Consider the following 18,387-nt stretch of genomic DNA (forward strand, 5'->3'; position numbering starts at 1 on the left):
ACAGTTTAAGGGAGGAATTAGAGAGAATAAAAAGAGAAATAGATGAGTTAAGAGAGTTAAAACACTCAGATGAGCGTAGAGATTGAGTGTTTAGATGTAGAATTAGATTATGAAAGATCAAAGAAGGTTAATGAGATGGAATTTCAGGTTACTGGAAATCCATATGTTCGAAGAAATTTTGAAAAGCTTCCAGCAGAAATCCAATTCCAGATTCTCGAAAGAGAAGAAGAAGTTGGTTTCCTTCTCTACATTCAAGTTTGTCAGTACTTCATGGACAACATCACAGGTATCCCTGGAGTAATTGTTACAGCCTACAGTTTTGAAAGAAATAACCAGATAGGGATTTTACCCTATAGTTTTCCTAAACTTCGAATCAATGGAGAAGAGTTTCAGAATTTCAGAATTGGTGATAATCCTAGCTGTCCACTCATTACACTCGGTGATAATCCTAGCTTCACCATGGTTGCGACGGCCAGACACTACCAAGGGACTTATCTACAGGCCAATCTTAGCTTGCGACGAAGGCAGCAGACAAGATTGATGACATCAGGCAGTGCGTCAATAAAGCTTCCAGGAGATAGGGACGATATTCTTAAGAGGTGAATTGTCTGTCTTTCGTTTTCATACTCTTCTCTTCCTTTTCGGTTTGTACGATCATTATTAAATCATGTTAATATTTTTTATTAATTTTTTATAAAAATAATAAAATAAAAAATAATATAAATAGAAAATATTAACTTAATTTAACCGTAATCACATAAATAAATAAAAATAATAAGAGTATGAAAATGAAAGAAGTCAGAATCCATCTTTATATTTCTATCGGCCCTATTATTGCAGACAAAACATGTGAATAAAGCAAGCGTTTTTGCCACGCTACACTGGCGTGATGTAGACGTCAAAGTTTGCCAGCTATTACTTTATTAATGGTCTGATCTCTACTTTTGATGTTCTTTCTGTACTTTTTTTATTATGTAATTACATTTAAATTACGTTAATATTTTATATTATTATTTATTTTTATTTTATTATTTTTATAAAAAAATATAAAATATTAACATAATTTAATCGTAATTACATAAAATAAAAAACACAAAAAACATTAAAAATGAAAGGCAGACATTCCTTATCATGAAATGTTTCCTTAGGAAGGAATGGTTTGCTTTAATTTACTTTATTAATGTTTGTAAGATTCCCTTATCTTTTGGTTTTGTCGTGTTGCAGCATTATTGGATTCCTTTTCCATAATGCGTGTCCTTTTGTGGACCATCTTTGGTAGAAGATGCCTTCTCGCTGAAGGTATTTTGTTACGTTTTGATTCTAAGATATGTCTATAGGATCGACATATAATGTTACCGATATTTATATATGTATCATGCTTTGCGTTCGAGACATGATCGAAAACGCAAATAAATGGTTCAGCAACTCAGTAATATTTTTTAATTTTATGGTTTCATTTAACTTTTATGTTTTTGTGTTAGACTTTCTACGTACTCTAATGAAGAATCAAATTGTTCGGAGTTCACGTTTTACCATGTTTAGTAAAACAAACAAAAACAACATTAATTAAGCCAGCAAACACATGCCATTATCATATGTTACACTTCCTTCTAGACTACAGCAAATCACCAAACAACCAACAAACAACATAAATTCAAAAACTAAAATCAAATAAATCCATAATTTAGCATGAAATCCCATGAAGCACTTACCTTTTGACTGAAGGCCCTCCATGCCTAGTGAAATTTCCGATCAGCTTTCAGCCGCCATAATACAGCACTGTATACAATGCACTACGCTAAGTATTGTGTCATGATACCTATACGAAAACTTCAGTTGAAGGGCACTGTTTACCAACAGTGACTTCACGAAAATACCTTTCGTTTTTCTTCCCATTCCTGCTTTGCTTTTCAATGTTGATCGGTGGATTTACAAATTTCCACTTACTATTTGTTGGCTGGGGGTGCCACCACCTCTTAGAAGAGACCTGTTTGTTCCATTTGCGTGCAGAATCTCAGCAGTGCTCTCTCTCACAAACCACGAACCAAAAAATCTTCTCTCTAAAAAGACCACGAACCCCAGCACAATCTCTCTTAAAACCTGTTAACCACAACAAAATCCGGTCCCGATTCGAAGAAATCCTTAAGCCCAGAAAAAGTTCGGTTTCATGGTGAGTTCTCCTACCAATTTGGGGCTCCTTTTTTTTTTTTTCTTTCTTTGTCTGGGTAGCATGCATTATTTTCTGAATTAATGATCGAGGACTCGAGGGCTTTGTTATTAAAAAAAAAAAAAGTATTGGTTGTGGGTCAGGTAAGAAGTTTTTTAGGTACTCAAGATTCTTGAATTCTGGATGTGTTGAATTTGGTTTTGTTTTTCACTAATTGCATGCTTCATAGAATTAATACAAATACAAAATGGAAAAATGATTTTGATCCATAAATAATATTCAAATACTTGAAAAGTTTGTTTTAAATTGGGTTTGGTTTCATTGGTTTTTCTGATTTTGAAACTTTTGTTTTCAGGCTCCGAAGGCTTTTAGGGCTGGTTTGATATTGTTATGCTTTGAAAAAAAGATGATTCTACTGTGCTGTGAGAATAAGCGGCTGTGAAACAAAGCAACAGAATGTTTGGTAAACTTTTTTGTAAAAGTGTTTTTCAAAAAAAAAAAACAGTATTATAGTGTTTGGTAAACTTTTATGTAAAACAGATGTGAAAAAATCAATTTTTCAAAGCTGGGTTTTGCAGCTTCTTGTTTTTTGTTTTTTTCATCCAAAACTGTGAAAAAAAGCTAAAGCTGAAGCTGAATGTTTACCAAACACAAAAACAACTCCCAGCTTTTTTTGACACCAGCTTTTTTCAGAATCACCTCAATACCAAACCAGGTCTTGAGGGCTTGTTTGATATTATGTTAAAAAAATTTCATCATTTCTCAAAATATTTTTTTAAGGACATCTCTTAAAAACAATTTTCTTTTAAGACTCAAAAAGTTGTTTAGTATGAGATTTAAAATTTAAATTTAAATTTTAGATAAGATTGCTGAAATTAAGTTTGGTTGCTTTGCAGGGGAGTTTGTTTTGATTTTTTGTGGACGAATTCCAGTTTCCGGCGCTTCGTATTCTTCAATTACAGGTAAATGAATGTTGCATGTGAAATTTTTTTTTCAACAAAAAAAGAAAACCCTTTTGTTGGGTTGGGAGAAGCCATATTGCTTCTGTTGGCATAAAACTATTCCCACACAATCAAAGTATGCAGTGGTTTGATAATTAAGTACAGAAAATCATCAGCTGATATCCTTCTTCTCTTTGCGTGATAAAATCATGTCTTTTAGATTATGGTGCTTATTCTGATTCTTATCTGTAACTGGACGTTGGTGATATAACAATATAGGCTTGGGGTAGTAGGTTTTGTAGTCTTTTCCTGAAATATAATTGAGTACATCATAATCGTTGCATTCCTTGGTTTGTCATTTTGTTGCTCTGAGTACCGAGGTTTATCTTTTGGTGCTCTCTGATTGGTTCTCACATTTGAGTCATCTTACCAAATCATTGATGTAGATTTCCTCTTGAAATTTTAGCTTTGGAATAGGTAGGTGGCCATCTTTGCATGGCTCTATCAGTTGATTCACATAACCTAATAATTGAAGTCTTCTTTTCCTTGGGTCCGAAAAATCATTAGAGAGTAGTATTTTCTATTAAAATTAACTTTGCAGAATTGCATTAAAATAGACAATAATTGTCATGCCCCAATCCCGACATACGTCCAAAATTGACACGTGGCGTCACCAAAAATCCGTATCTATCATATCCCACCTTCGGGATATGGGCAAGCACAACTCAATAATCGAATCACATAGTTATTTTCGTATGCTTTATGGCTGCATCTAACCTCTCTGTTAGACTGCCTACGTACCCTAGACAGAGATCAAGCCATTCGTAGTTCGTCATGCACAATAATTGATATATAACACAGTCCGATTAACTCAAAAGGTATAACATTTCTCAATCAATCAATAGAACTTGACAAGCATGAAAATACTGGACTCAGGGTTACATAACAACCCATCTGAAAATCATGATTTCCCCTCCATCAATATATAGGTCATTATGTCACAACATAATACCGCAATTCACAACATATATCATTTCAAAGAACCAACGATTTATAATACCATTCTCTAACCACATTTATCAACAAGTCTAGTCATAACAATGACCATGGTATCCAACATAACAATCACACATGACGATTAACATATCCACTTCAACCCTCACATAAATTCCTCACGTTTCCCACATAAATTCGCGTTTCATAGCGAGTAACATATTTAAGAATTAACAAAGAACATATTAATCTCTAGAAATATTAATCAACTAAAATACTCATGATAATTCCACTCATATCCAACGTCATTCCACAATCACATCATCAATAACACATACAAGTCGAAACGCAAGGCTAGAGCAACACAATTCAGTTGAAGACTACATCTTTAGAAAAGGGGATTTTGGACCGCACAACGGACCAAGGCTCCAAAGGGGATTCCGGACCATCACTCAACGGAATCCAAATAGAACTCAGTTCCAATCCACCCAACCGAATTGAACGGAAGTCCAAGAAACATAACAACAGCTCGAAGGAACAAGACATGATTCAAGTTACCCAATTCACGAAACTCAACGAAACGAAGCAATATTTGAGTAAAATCCACATCACAATGGGTCATCGGTCATTTACTAGACCTCACATCTCCCAAGAAATTCAGTATGCATTAAAATCATGTGTCATAACCATTTCCAATACCCAAGTTACATCACATTTCACTTCATCATACTAATCACTATACTTCCAACATTATATTTCAATACATAGCTTGTAACATATCAAGGAATCACGAAGTACAATATTAACATTTAATTACGTTAATCAATCAATGAGATAACATATCATTTCACGAATTTAATTAAAGGACTCTACATAATTCCCAATTTGGGTTAAGAATAATAACATGGTAATTCTAATTTATTTTCACAATATCTATTGTGGGTAATTCTCATCTACTTGAATTTAGGATTCTAAATCACCTTACGGAATGAACAAGAGCAAGGATTCCGGACCACTCAACAGAATCCAACAACATTGGGTTCCGGACCACTCAACGGAACCAAAATATCAAGCGGTTTTCTCATAATCTACCCAAACATGTCATATGTAAAGTCAATGTCAATATTATGGAATTGGTGCACTGGTAATTCAGGCACTCAGATAAGTTGAGAGGCTCGAGTAAGGGACAATAAAATAAACATGTGATACAATAATAAACCTAGCCATCAATCAAAATTTATAAACATTGAATATAAATCCTTCATAAGAAATCAACACCAAACTTTTGAAAACTCCGAGGGAGGCACCTAGACATCTAAAAGTTCATTTCAAACGACCATAACATCTCACACCCATATTCACATACACACAATGAAAGTACAATTAGGGCGACACAGTTCATCCAAAGCCTACACATTTGCAACCATCTTAAACTAAACTCAATGAACTAAGGTGGATACAATCTCAGACCATCACTCAACGGGATCGCGGAGTAAGAAGGATTCCGAACCATCACTCAACGGAACCCAAACCAAGATACGATTCCTGACCATCACTCAACGGAATCACAAAGTGGAGTAGGAAGGATTCCGGACTATCACTCAACGGAATCCAAACCAGGATACGATTGCAGACCATCACTCAACGGAATCGCGGAGTACATTGCATAACCACCAACCAATGAAACAACACATGACTCAAGTTACTCCAGTTATAAAGGCTCAACGAAACAAGATATGAAATAATGAAACGAGCATTGACACATGTTTCAAAACAACAAACCCCATGACAATGGGTTAACGGTCCACCACTAGCCCTCACCACATCATATCAAGCCAATCATACAAAACAAACCATATTTCCAATATGCACGTCAAATCCCACTTCATATAACTATATCATTGGCTAAATATGAAAATTAACAATTTATAAAAAAAAATGATTATAAAATCATTTCATATTCACATATCTTAAAGTCACACACATTTCATCATAACATACCATTTATGTAAATCAAACACCTTTCGAATATGCACGTCAATTCACATATCACGATCATCATTAGTACACAAACCAAATCATGTTTAATAAACTTAGGTCCATTGCTAAATGTGTGTGTATATATGTATATATATATATATATATATATATGTATATATATATAATCACATTTCAATAGAATCACATTATAAGACCAAGTCAAATTCACATATGATGCCAATATAAGAAATCAAGGTAATAACCATATCACACATATTCAAGTCACTCTCTAACCAATGTAGGCCCACTAGACTTCACTTAAGTCTCCCATGGTACTAATTTTATTATTTAGAACGTTCCGAGACATGTTGACCATAATTCAACTCTCGGTCAACGATGGGGTCCACAACAATCCGCAATTCAGATTTATGATCCATAACTTCCCAAAGTCCACATTATGCTTCGAGGATAACATACTAAAGTTTCATTATGATCCAATGGTCGAATTGTCGTCAATCACATAAATAAGTGGCGGTCCAAATTGATCACCACACCCAACAATTGAATCTTTGGCAACCAAGCTAGACATAGGTTCACATGATCATTAGAAGGTATATGAAACCTAGATAACACTCGTGAACGATCCCACGCACCGCCACACGCGGTGGAAGTCAAGAGGGAGGGTTTACAAACCCCGAATTTCAACATTAACTAGATGAACTCAAATTTACGTGGTAGATAGAGCTCAACAAGGGAAACACTTTTCACAACTAGGCCGACGATAAATTCTAACCGGAAACAGTCCAATTTCACCGGAGAAAACTGGATTTCTAGGTGTTCTAAACACCCAACTCTAAAATGAATACGACAACACAAACTAAGCATACCCACTTGAAGATTATGAAGAGTAGATTAAGTTTCATACCTCACTCGAAGGAAATCGTTGCCGGAATTGCCGGAAAGATGATAAATCCGCCGGCAAGGTCGTGGACTTTGCGACCTCGAACTGCACAGATGGAAAAAGAAATGGGAAAATATAAAATCACAGAGATGTAGAGCTCGTCAAGAGCTTTCCAGGGACACCAAGATCATCCAAAACGGAGCTCGGATGAAAAAGATACAAGCAGATCAAGTGTGGTGGGTTTATGGGTCAAATTTCCCCCTAAAACGGTTTTGTGCAGTTTCCATTTCCCATTTTCTGAAATCCCCCTCCCATTTCTGAAGGTTTCCCCCCAATTTATAGCATTTTGGTAATATTACCAAAATGCCATCAACTTCAAACGACTCTAACTTTTCCGTTCGGACTCGGAAATAAGATCTGTTTACGCCTACGCGCTCATGGAATCGAACTCTACCTAACCAACTCAAGAGTCGACCGAAAAAGTTGAGAAAATTAGACATGACTAAATTACCCCTCACTTCGTTTTTCTGAAATTTAGAGAAATAAAGAACTAGTTCCAATCAAATCTTCGAAATACGTCAAAAATAAAATAAAATAATAATTTTGGGGACGGGATATCACAATAATTCTACATATTTTTTAAAGGAAAACTAATAGAAAGGGTTTCAAATCTTTACATTTTAATAAAAAATTATCTATTAACTTTATTTAATGATAAGGACAAAAGAATTTAAAAAAAATAAACATAAAAAACCCAACTTGTGCTGGGCGCGTCCCCCAACCCCCCTTCCACACTCCACTTTTTTTCCCGATTGTCTGATACATTAATAGATTTTTTATTTATTTTATTTTTGCTTAGAATAAGAAAAAGAGTTCAAACTGAATTGCATTCCCCAGTTTTTTATATTTGTGGTGTTTTTTTTTTCCAATAATAGTCAAGATGATGAGAAATTTTTCAATGTGCCCGGAGCACAGGGTGGTACACCACATGTCTCTATACAAGTTGTGAGATTCTTGTGTTAAAAAATTAATAACATAAAACAATAAAATTTCTCGCTATTTACATAATAACACGTAGTGTACCACTTGTGTTACGGTCACAAGGTAAAATTTCTCCAAGATGACACTCAAGCTCAAAAAATTGGATGGAGAGCTACATTTATTTTTGTTGGTATGTAAAAAATGTGAGGAAATTATAATTTAGTAATTGAAACCAACATCATAAATATAATTACTGAGAACACTTTTCAAGGTTTTGATCTAAATGATCACTTTTGGGTTCCATTTTCGGCGTAATTGGTGCTTTTACAGGACAAAAAATGATCTAAGTCTCAAACCTTATGAAACTGAACCAAGAAGTCAACACTGTTTATAAAACTTGAACAATAAGTAGACAATATTCATGAAACTAAACCAATAAATAGACACTATTTATGAAATTGGACAAATAAGCAGACACTATTTATGAACGAAAACAAGAATTAGGCAATGTTTTTAAAACTAAACTAATAGGTGGAAACTATTTATGAAACTGAACTATACACTATTTACAAAACTAGACTAAGAACTAGACAATATTTATGAAACAAGACCAAGAACTAGACACTATTTATGAAAGTGGACCAATAATTAGACACTATTTATGAAATTGGATCAAGAAAGGGACACTATTTATGAAATTGTATCAATTGTTGTACATTATTTATGAGACTGGACCAAATAACTAGTCTTTATTTATGAAACAGGCTCAAGAATTAGGCATTATTTATAAAAGTGGACCAAGAACTAGACACTATTTATGAAATTGGACTAATAAATATTGTAGTACTGTTCAGATAGTGCAATTTCATACATAATGTTCGGTTTCATAAATAGTGTTCAATTTCATAAACAGTGGCTTTGATGTACGCATGGGGCCTGCGTGTCATGTCTCTTTTTTTTTATATTAAAATTGTGTCATTTTCATTAAAATTTAAATTATTTTATCATTTTTATTAAAATTTAAGGGTTTTTCATTATTATTTAATTATTTTTCATTAAATAAAGTTATAACATGATTTTTTGTTAACATAAACTTAGTTCAAGCTTTTTCATGAAAGTTCCCATTTCGTAGTGAAAGAAACTAATATAATAATTAAGGGTTCCACTTTTGCGCGGTTTAGAATCACTTCTGAATAAAGCACGTCCCACTTTTAAACCTTGAATCACTTCCCAAATAGGCCCTAAGCAATACAAGATCCAAAAGCTTTAAATAATCATTTAAGTTAATCCAACTGCTAATTAGGAAGAAAAATAATCAATTTGTAAATTACCTCTAATAACAGTGGTTGTGGAAAATTAGTATCCGATCCCTAGTTACTAATGTTTATTGACTAAAACCTTATTAATTTTTAGATTTTGATTAAAGTCTCTACCATTAATGTATTAATAAATTTAGATGTCAGCTACATAATTTTTTTAAAATAAAAATTAGTAATTGTTTTAGGGTTTTAATATTCACACCCTTATTACACTCCTAATTAATTTTCAATTCAAAATATTTCCAAAAAAAAAAAAAAGATTTAGTTTGCACCCATTAATTTTTTTTATAGAAATATTTTCAATTTTTAATCTTAAATGTAACCATTCATATAACTTTTCAATTTTTGAATCCTAAATGTAAACAATACTTTTTTTTTAGTATAACATGTATCCATTTCTTTTTATATAAGATCCATTCAATTTTTTTTCTAATCTATATTTTAAACTTATATGGGTATATTCTATTTCGTTGATTTAAGAATGTATCCCCGTTAAGTTTAATCAAAGAAATTTAATAATGTTATTAAGCCTTTCTTTTTTGTGGTTTTGGAAAATGTACTCATGTTTTGGTTTGATTATTATTTATGAATGTACCCATGTTTATATTACACAATATATTGGAGAATATAATTTATCTTTTAACATTTTTAATTCCACAAATTATGGGTTTTATTTATGCTCATAAATAGAAACAACTATAACTACAAATTTCAAATTTCAATTTAAAAATATAATAACCTACATATAAATACATTATTTCATTAATGTCAGGAACATCGATCAAAAGCTGAAAACCAACAAGGTTTCAATTAAAGAACATTGATAGTTAAGGACCACATCCAAACTCTCCCTTTAGATAATTATTATTTTAAGCAATGCACATCTAAAACTATGATATCTCATCTTATCAATCTTAGATTTAAATAGTGACTAGAGATTACAAAGAGAGATGAAAACAAGTTTAATAACAATTATCTATTTTGTTATTGCATGATTCAGTGAGTTTCTTACTGAATAACATCGTAGAGGGGAAATGATCACTTGTAGGAAAATGATTTAATGAGTTTGTTACTAGATAACATTTGATTCATTTTTTATTTGCTCAATAAGACGATTAAAAAGAAATTAGAGTGTGTATAAGTAACAAATTAATGAGAGTATGTAAAATGTAAAAAGAAATGAGAGTATGTAATGGGATCGTTAACAACATAATCAAGAATAATCATTATGTTTATCTCATTGAATCAGCATTTTCTATTTGTCAAAGATTAAGACAAACATAATGATGTCTAAATTCAGAAGTTGGAATACAACTATGACTCATTGAGTTTCTATTTGTCAGGAAATGTAAATTGCTGGTTTCATATATTAAGTTCAATTGTTAGAAAGTAGAATTTTTCTTCGGTTTGGACGTGATTTTTTTTTCATATATTTAATTAATTACTTACAAAACTTGATCGTCTTTGTTTCAACTCTATTTGCGTTGTGAATAGCAACTCTTTCCAAGTTTAACATGAATTTATTTTTACAGTGGAATTATCTACAGAAAATTTCTCTAAAGATGCTTACAATGGAGGGACACTGATTCAGAACATTGTGGGCAAGTCTTTACAAGCTAATTCTACAGGTAATAGAAACTACGCCTTTTCTCTCTGCTTGCATGCTTTTTAATATTGAGAGAAATTGAAATTGTATTTTAGAATTAGCGTTCTTTTTGATAGGCAGGGTTCTTGAAATTGTATTTTAGAATTAGTATTTTTCTTGATTCAAAACAAAAGGTCTATACTTTCCTTCCTACATTCCATGTATTTACATAGTTTTGCTTGTCGTAAATATATTTACAAATTTTACATGTTTTATACGGTTTTGAAACACTCAACATAAGGGACCTTTGTTTCATATGTATTTATTTTTGGCTTAAATGTCAAAATGGTCCCTGTGTTAAAGCCACATGGCAAATTTAGTCCCCATGTTTTTGTTTTGGTTAATTTAGTCATCGTGTTTGTCTCTGTTAGTCAATTAAGGACATTTCATTCAATTTCTTTTAAAAAATTCATAAGAAAAATTATATGAGATATTATTATCATTTCTCTTTACAGAAAAATGTAAATCAATGAGAGAAATAACACATATAAGAGATAAAACTTCCAATCTGAAAAATGATTAAGGTTGTGACATAGAAAAGGTAATGTTAGGAAGGAGGTTGGGAAATTGGAAGGAGAATAATTTTTCTTTTAATTTTTAATTTTATTTCATTTTTAAATATTTTAAATCGAATAAATAATTTTATAAATAAGTACAATAATTTATAATTTTTTTTACAGAAATTAGATGGAAATGTCCTTAATTGGCTAACGAAAATAAACAAGAGGACTAAATTGATCAAATTGAAAACACATGGACTAAATTGACCTAATAACTAAAACACAGAGATCATTTTAACATTGAAACCTTTATTTTTAGAACACTTCCAGCCCAGCCAAGTCCCCTGGGCGATGAGCTCTGGAATCCCCCTACCCAAAAAAAATGAATAACCTCGGCTCCCCTGGAGCCCCCACTTTTCCCCCAGGTCCGAATTGACTGGCCCAACCACTGGGTGGTATGACATCACTTTGATGTTAGCCATGATTAGAAAATTATAAAAAATACAAAAAGTTATAAAAAGTTAATTAAAAATATAAAAAAGTTATAAATTTTTTTCTATAAATACCATATTTTTTCACTTTACACCATATTTCAATATTTTCAAATACTTTTCAACTAATTTTTTATTGTCATTCCAAATTAAAAATAAAATTATTTCTTATTAAAAAAATATATTTTAATACCAATAACCTGAGCTATTTGGTGGAGATGCACTGAGACAATTAGTGTTCACTAAGGATAGTTACTAACTTACCATTCACTTTGGCGGATTGGGTTGCCTATAGCACATGGGGACATTTAGGGGTAGGGTTGCTCTAAAAATTGGAGTTTAAGGCAGCCGACGAGAAATGCCAAACGAGAATTGACTCCAAACGCATCTACTTTTGTGTTAAGTATAATAAAGATAGTCTTTGTTTAATATCAATCCAATAACTCTTGGTTTGAATTAGTTTATTTGTAGCGAAAACGAACCATAGTTTTCGTTACATTGATATTGCTAGCTAATTTGTGATTATCTTTCCCCAGCAAAACTCAATTCCATTTGCAAAGAAGAGATCGATCATGGCTTTGGAGGTGGTAGGCGGAGCATTTTTCTCCGCTTTCTTTCAACAAGTATTTCAAAAGATGGATTCTCAGGAGGTCAAGAACTTCATCAGAGGAAAGAAACGGACTGATGGGTTGCTGAAGAAGTTGAAGATCGAGTTGTTGTCTGTCAATGCTGTTTATGATGATGCCGAGCAAAAGCAATTAAGTTACCCAGTTGTGAAGCAGTGGCTGCATGAGCTTAAAGAGGCAGTCTTTCATGCTGATGACCTACTGGACGAGATCAAGACAGAAATGTTAAGGCGGAAAATGGAAGCTGAATTTGGAAGTAGCACAAGCAAGGCAAAAGACCTCATCTCTGCTTCTTTCCATGCTTTTGATGAGTCTATAGACACCAAGATAGAGGAAATTCTTGAGACGCTAAGCTTCATTTCAAAACAGAAAGATGCCTTCGGTTTGAAAGAACGTTGTAGTCACAGAATCTCACAAACATTGCCTTCAACTTCTTTAGTAAAAGGCTCTGATGTATATGGAAGAGATCATGAGAAGGAAACCATCATTCAATTGTTGCTATCAGATGATGTTACTTGTAATAAGATTGGCGTCATTCCCATCGTGGGCATGGGTGGGATCGGAAAGACCACCCTTGCTCAGCTCTTATACAATGATGATAAAGTGAAGCGGCATTTTGAGCTCCAGGCATGGGTTTGTGTTTCTGATGAATTTGGCGTTGTTAAGATCACACAAACAATTTATGCATCAGTCACTTCACAAACCTGTGATACCACAGACCTAGACCAGCTTCAAGTCAAACTCAAAGATGCTTTGGCGGGGAAGAAGTTTCTTTTTGTTCTTGATGATGTTTGGAATGAGAAATACAATATTTGGGATTCCTTAAGGCGCCCCTTCGAGTCTGGAGCTCATGGAAGTAAGATCATTGTCACCGCAAGGAATGATGGCGTTGCAACTACGATGGGTACTCTTCAAACCCATTATTTAAAGCACTTACTTGAGGAAGACTGTTGGGTTCTGTTTTCCAAGCATGCCTTCAAAGATGCAATTGTAGATCCAAATCTTGAGGTAATTGGAAGACAAATTGTTAGCAAGTGTAAAGGCCTTCCTTTAGCTGCAAAATCTCTTGGTGGTCTCTTACACTCTGAATCAAATGTGAAGGAATGGGAAAATGTGCTAAAAAGTGACATATGGGAGTTGTCAGATGCAAAGATTGACATTCTGCCGGCTCTATGGCTAAGCTACCAGTACTTGTCTCCGGAGCTAAAGCGTTGTTTTGCTTATTGTTCCATATTTCCCAAAGATTATGAATTTGACAAGTTTGAATTAATTTTGTTGTGGATGGCCGAAGATCTTTTACAACCCCAAAAGAAGACTAGGTAGGAAGATGTTGGAAAGAAATACTTTGATGATCTAATCTCACGGTCATTTTTTCAACACTCGTCTTCAAATGATTGTTTCATCATGCATGATCTGATGCATGATTTGGCGACTTACGTATGCGGGGAATTTTGCATTAGATTGGAAGACCATGACTTCTCATCGGACGTGAGCAAGGGTCGTCATTTTTCTTATTTGCAATATTCATCTAATGTTGATTATGAGAGATTTGACACTATTTATGAAGCTAAGTATCTGCGCACCTTCATTCTTGGCGATCTCTATCCATTGCAGACAGTACGACTTGATCGCCTTTTAAAGCTACAGTGTTTAAGAGTACTCAAATTATGTGGGTATGATATCAGCGAGTTGCCTGATTCGATTAGCAACTTGAAGCATCTGCGGTACCTCAACTTGTGTAAGAATCCAATAAAGAAATTACCAGACGCGGTATGCAGTTTGTATAATTTACAAACGTTGTTGGTGTCGTATTGTGTAGATCTCGCTGAGTTGCCCACCAATTTGGGAAGACTCATCAACTTGCGCCATCTTGATTTCAAAGGTACGAAAATAAAAAAGATGCCCCCCCACATGGGCAAGTTGAAAGATCTCCAAACATTTGGAGGTGAGTTTGTCTTGAGCAAAGATGATGGGGGATACATTGCTGAGTTAAAGGGGTTTCAACATTTGAGTGGAAATCTTCATATTTCAGGGCTTCAAAATATCAAACATGTTGAGGATGCTTTGGAGGCCAAACTGAGGGACAAGAAGCTCAGTGAAATACATTTGAAATGGGAAGGTGACACTGCTGATTCTCAAAACGATAGCCGAGTGCTGGGCAACCTGCAGCCCAATACAAACCTAAAGGTACTGGCTATAAAAGGATACGGAGGTACAAAGTTTCCAGGTTGGTTAGGAGATGAGTCTTTCTCTAATCTCATCACTCTCCAACTTGAGAATTGTGGATATTGTTTCTCCCTGCCAGCATTGGGGCAGCTAACGTCCCTCAAAAGTCTTAAAATTGATGGGTTGAATGGAGTGGAATTAGTGGGGTCTGAGTTTTATGGGGGAATTAAACCTGCATTTAAATCTCTGGAGTTTCTGAGTTTCCGCAGTATGCGGGAATGGCAAGAGTGGTGTTTCCCTGGAGGTGAAGAAGAACAAGGCGGACATTTTCCTAATCTTTGCGAGCTTCGTCTGCATTGTTGTCCCAAACTAACGGGGAAAATACCGTTAGACTACTTCCCAAGACTTGAGCGGCTAAGTTTGCAGGAAGTTAATATCGAATCCCTTGCTTGTTCGCATGAATGCAATAAATTCAATATTGAACTCCCATTCCTCCGTGAGTTGGAAATATCAGATTGCCCGAATCTGGTATGTTTTGTGGGTGGTGGAGTGCTGCTTGCGCCCAACTTGAAGGAGATATCTATGTGCCGTTTTAAAAACTTGTGGTCAGTGCCAGAAGATATGCAAATCTCGCTCCCATCTCTTCCGTCTCTGTCCATAGAAGGGTGTAAAGAATTTAAATCATTTCCGGAAGAATCTAAATTCCCATCCGTCGATGATTTGAAGATAATGGAGTGCCCAGAATTTGTGGGTTTCCCCCATGGAGGAGGACTGCAAGCGCCCAACTTGAAGACGATGGAAATTAAAGAATGTAACGAATTCAGGTCACTGCCAGAGGAGAAGCACGCCTCTCTCCCGTCTCTTCAGTCTCTGTTCATAGAAGGGTGTAAAGAATTTAAATCATTTCCGGAAGAATCTAAATTCCCATCCCTCGATTATTTGAAGATAATGGAGTGCCCAGAATTTGTGGGTTTCCCCCATGGAGGAGGACTGCAAGCGCCCAACTTGAAGACGATGCGAATCGATGAATGTAACGAATTCAGGTCACTGCCAGAGGAGATGCATGCCTCTCTCCCGTCTCTTCAGTCTCTGTTCATAGAAGGGTGTAAAGAATTTAAATCATTTCCGGAAGAATCTAAATTCCCATCCCTCGATTATTTGGAGATAATGGAGTGCCCAGAATTTGTGGGTTTCCCCCATGGAGGAGGACTGCAAGCGCCCAACTTGAAGAGGATGCGAATCGATGAATGTAACGAATTCAGGTCACTGCCAGAGGAGATGCAGGCCTCTCTCCCGTTTCTTCAGTCTCTGTCCATAGAAGGGTGTAAAGAATTTAAATCATTTCCGGAAGAATCTAAATTCCCATCCCTCGTTGTTCTGAAGATAAAGGGATGCCCAGAATTTGTGGGTTTCCTCTATGGAGGAGGACTGCAAGCACCCAACCTGGAGACGATGGAAATTAAAGAATGTAACGAATTCAGGTCACTGCCAGAGGAGATGCAGGCCTCTCTCCCGTCTCTTCAGTTTCTGTCCATAGAAGGGTGTAAAGAATTTAAATCATTTCCGGAAGAATCTAAATTCCCATCCCTCGTTGTTTTGAAGATAAAGGGATGCCCAGAATTTGTGGGTTTCCTCTATGGAGGAGGACTGCAAGCGCCCAACTTGAAGACGATGCGAATCGATGAATGTAACGAATTCAGGTCACTGCCAGAGGAGATGCAAGCCTCTCTCCCGTCTCTTCAGTCTCTGTCCATAGAAGGGTGTAAAGAATTTAAATCATTTCCAGAAGAATCTAAATTCCCATCCCTCGATTATTTGGAGATAACGGAGTGCCCAGAATTTGTGGGTTTCCCCCATGGAGGAGGACTGCAAGCGCCCAACTTGAAGAGGATGCGAATCGATGAATGTAACGAATTCAGGTCACTGCCAGAGGAGATGCAGGCCTCTCTCCCGTCTCTTCAGTCTCTGTCCATAGAAGGGTGTAAAGAATTTAAATCATTTCCGGAAGAATCTAAATTCTCATCCCTCGTTGTTCTGAAGATAAAGGGATGCCCAGAATTTGTGGGTTTCCTCTATGGAGAAGGACTGCAAGCGCCCAACTTGAAGAATATGGAAATCTATTATTGTAACAAATTCACATCATTGCCAGTGGAGATGCAAATCTCTCTCCCGTCTCTCTCGTCTTTGATCATACGGGATTGCCCAGAATTGGAATCATTTCCGGAAGGGGGATTGCCGTCGAAATTGCGTTACCTCATTATCTGGAATTGTAAAAAACTGATGGCAAACCGTATGCGGTGGGGTTTACAAACACTCACCTCCCTCATAGAATTGGATGTCAACTTCTCAGAATGTGAAGAAGAAGAAATTGGCGAATCATTTCCAGAAGAGGGGCTGCTGCCAACCACTCTCACTTCTCTCAGAGTCTCCAATCATCCGAATCTGAAAACCATTGACGGCAAGGCGTTAAGACACCTCATCTCTCTCGAGGAGTTGGTGATTTATTTTTGTCCTCGACTCCAGAGCTTGCCAGATGAAGGGCAACCCACTTCTCTTTCTCGTCTAGGTATCTTCAAGTGTGATTTGCTATCACAACGGTGCCACAGAGACACGGGAGAAGATTGGCCCAAGATTTCTCACATCCCCAATGTAGTGATTGATGGCCGAGAGATATGATTTGCAATGGTACGTAATTCATCAACGTGAGTTTATGTGTTTGTTTACGATCTGGCTGTGTAAATTTTAAATCATAAACATGTTTCAAATGTTAATGTTCACATAATAACAAATTTTACAGGTACTCTTGTCCCATATAAACTTGAAAGTATTTGCGATAGAAAGATACGGAGCTACAAAAATTCCAAATCGGTTAGGAGATGACTTGTTCGTTCTCTCATCTTGTTACTCTTGGACTTGTGGATTGTGAACATTGTTTTTCAATGCCAGCATTGGCACAGCTACCATCTCTCAGAAGGTTTGAAACTGATGGGTTAAATGGAGTGGAATTGTTCCTCTTTTCTTGTTGTGTCTTACGGTGGTTCTATTAGACGACAGTTTGTTGTATCGAACTAGTCTTCGGTGAAAAAGGAGCTTCAACAAGTTTATGAGCTCTAGTTTCCGAATTTCCTTTTTCAAGTTTGTTTCCAAATTATGTCTATTGAGAAGTAGATTTTGGTACTTTGTAGAATTCGAATTCAAATGTTTGGTTTGTAAAATATGGATGATGATTTCATTTCTGTGGAACTGTGAATCTATGATCATGCTTGAATGTTGTAAGACCAGAGTCCTCTGTTGTTTACTAATCGATCTCAAGCGGTCTGGATTCGATTTGTTTTAAGTAGTATTGCAAGATGATCTTATCTGCTAATCATGTCTTATCAAATGATTACCATTTCATCGTGCCCTTAGGGATGCATAGAGCTTCAAAAGTTTTCAAGTTGCTGCGCATGTGTTGCTTCTAAAAGAGACACTTTCTCAATTGTTGAATTAAACCTGGACTCCAAGATTGCAAAACGACAGAATGTGGTGATTCCATTTAGAAAATGTATATCATGTTTACTGTATGTTCATAGTTTGAACCTTCGTTTATGCAATGTCGCAAGTGAACAAGATTTACCAAAATTTCCAGATTCGTACACAAAATATCCAGGCATAACAGGAAATCATAAATACCAATA

At 35.3% G+C, this 18,387-nt stretch overlaps 1 protein-coding gene and 1 long non-coding RNA gene across 2 annotated transcripts; one reads left to right on the plus strand and one right to left on the minus strand.

Moving 5' to 3' along the window:
• Positions 1–1,562: 1,562 nt before the first annotated feature.
• LOC125468621 lies at positions 1,563–2,018 on the minus strand. Its single transcript, XR_007251012.1, has 2 exons — positions 1,878–2,018; positions 1,563–1,779 (listed from the first exon to the last, which is right to left on the minus strand). It is a non-coding gene; the product is annotated as an uncharacterized LOC125468621 (long non-coding RNA).
• On the plus strand, positions 1,689–17,986 carry LOC103960763 (putative disease resistance protein At3g14460). The gene is given in 6 exon segments (XM_048564648.1): positions 1,689–2,170; positions 3,064–3,129; positions 10,815–10,910; positions 12,455–14,489; positions 14,577–17,395; positions 17,508–17,986. Coding segments are annotated over 2 exon segments (4,809 nt in total). The 5' UTR covers positions 1,689–2,170; positions 3,064–3,129; positions 10,815–10,910; positions 12,455–12,490; the 3' UTR covers positions 17,387–17,395; positions 17,508–17,986.
• Positions 17,987–18,387: the final 401 nt, after the last annotated feature.

This window comes from the organism of the source record quoted next, unplaced genomic scaffold (genome assembly GCF_019419815.1).
Source record: "Pyrus x bretschneideri cultivar Hongxiangsu unplaced genomic scaffold, Pyrus_bretschneideri_v1 Contig39, whole genome shotgun sequence".
Classification (NCBI taxonomy): domain Eukaryota; kingdom Viridiplantae; phylum Streptophyta; class Magnoliopsida; order Rosales; family Rosaceae; genus Pyrus; species Pyrus x bretschneideri.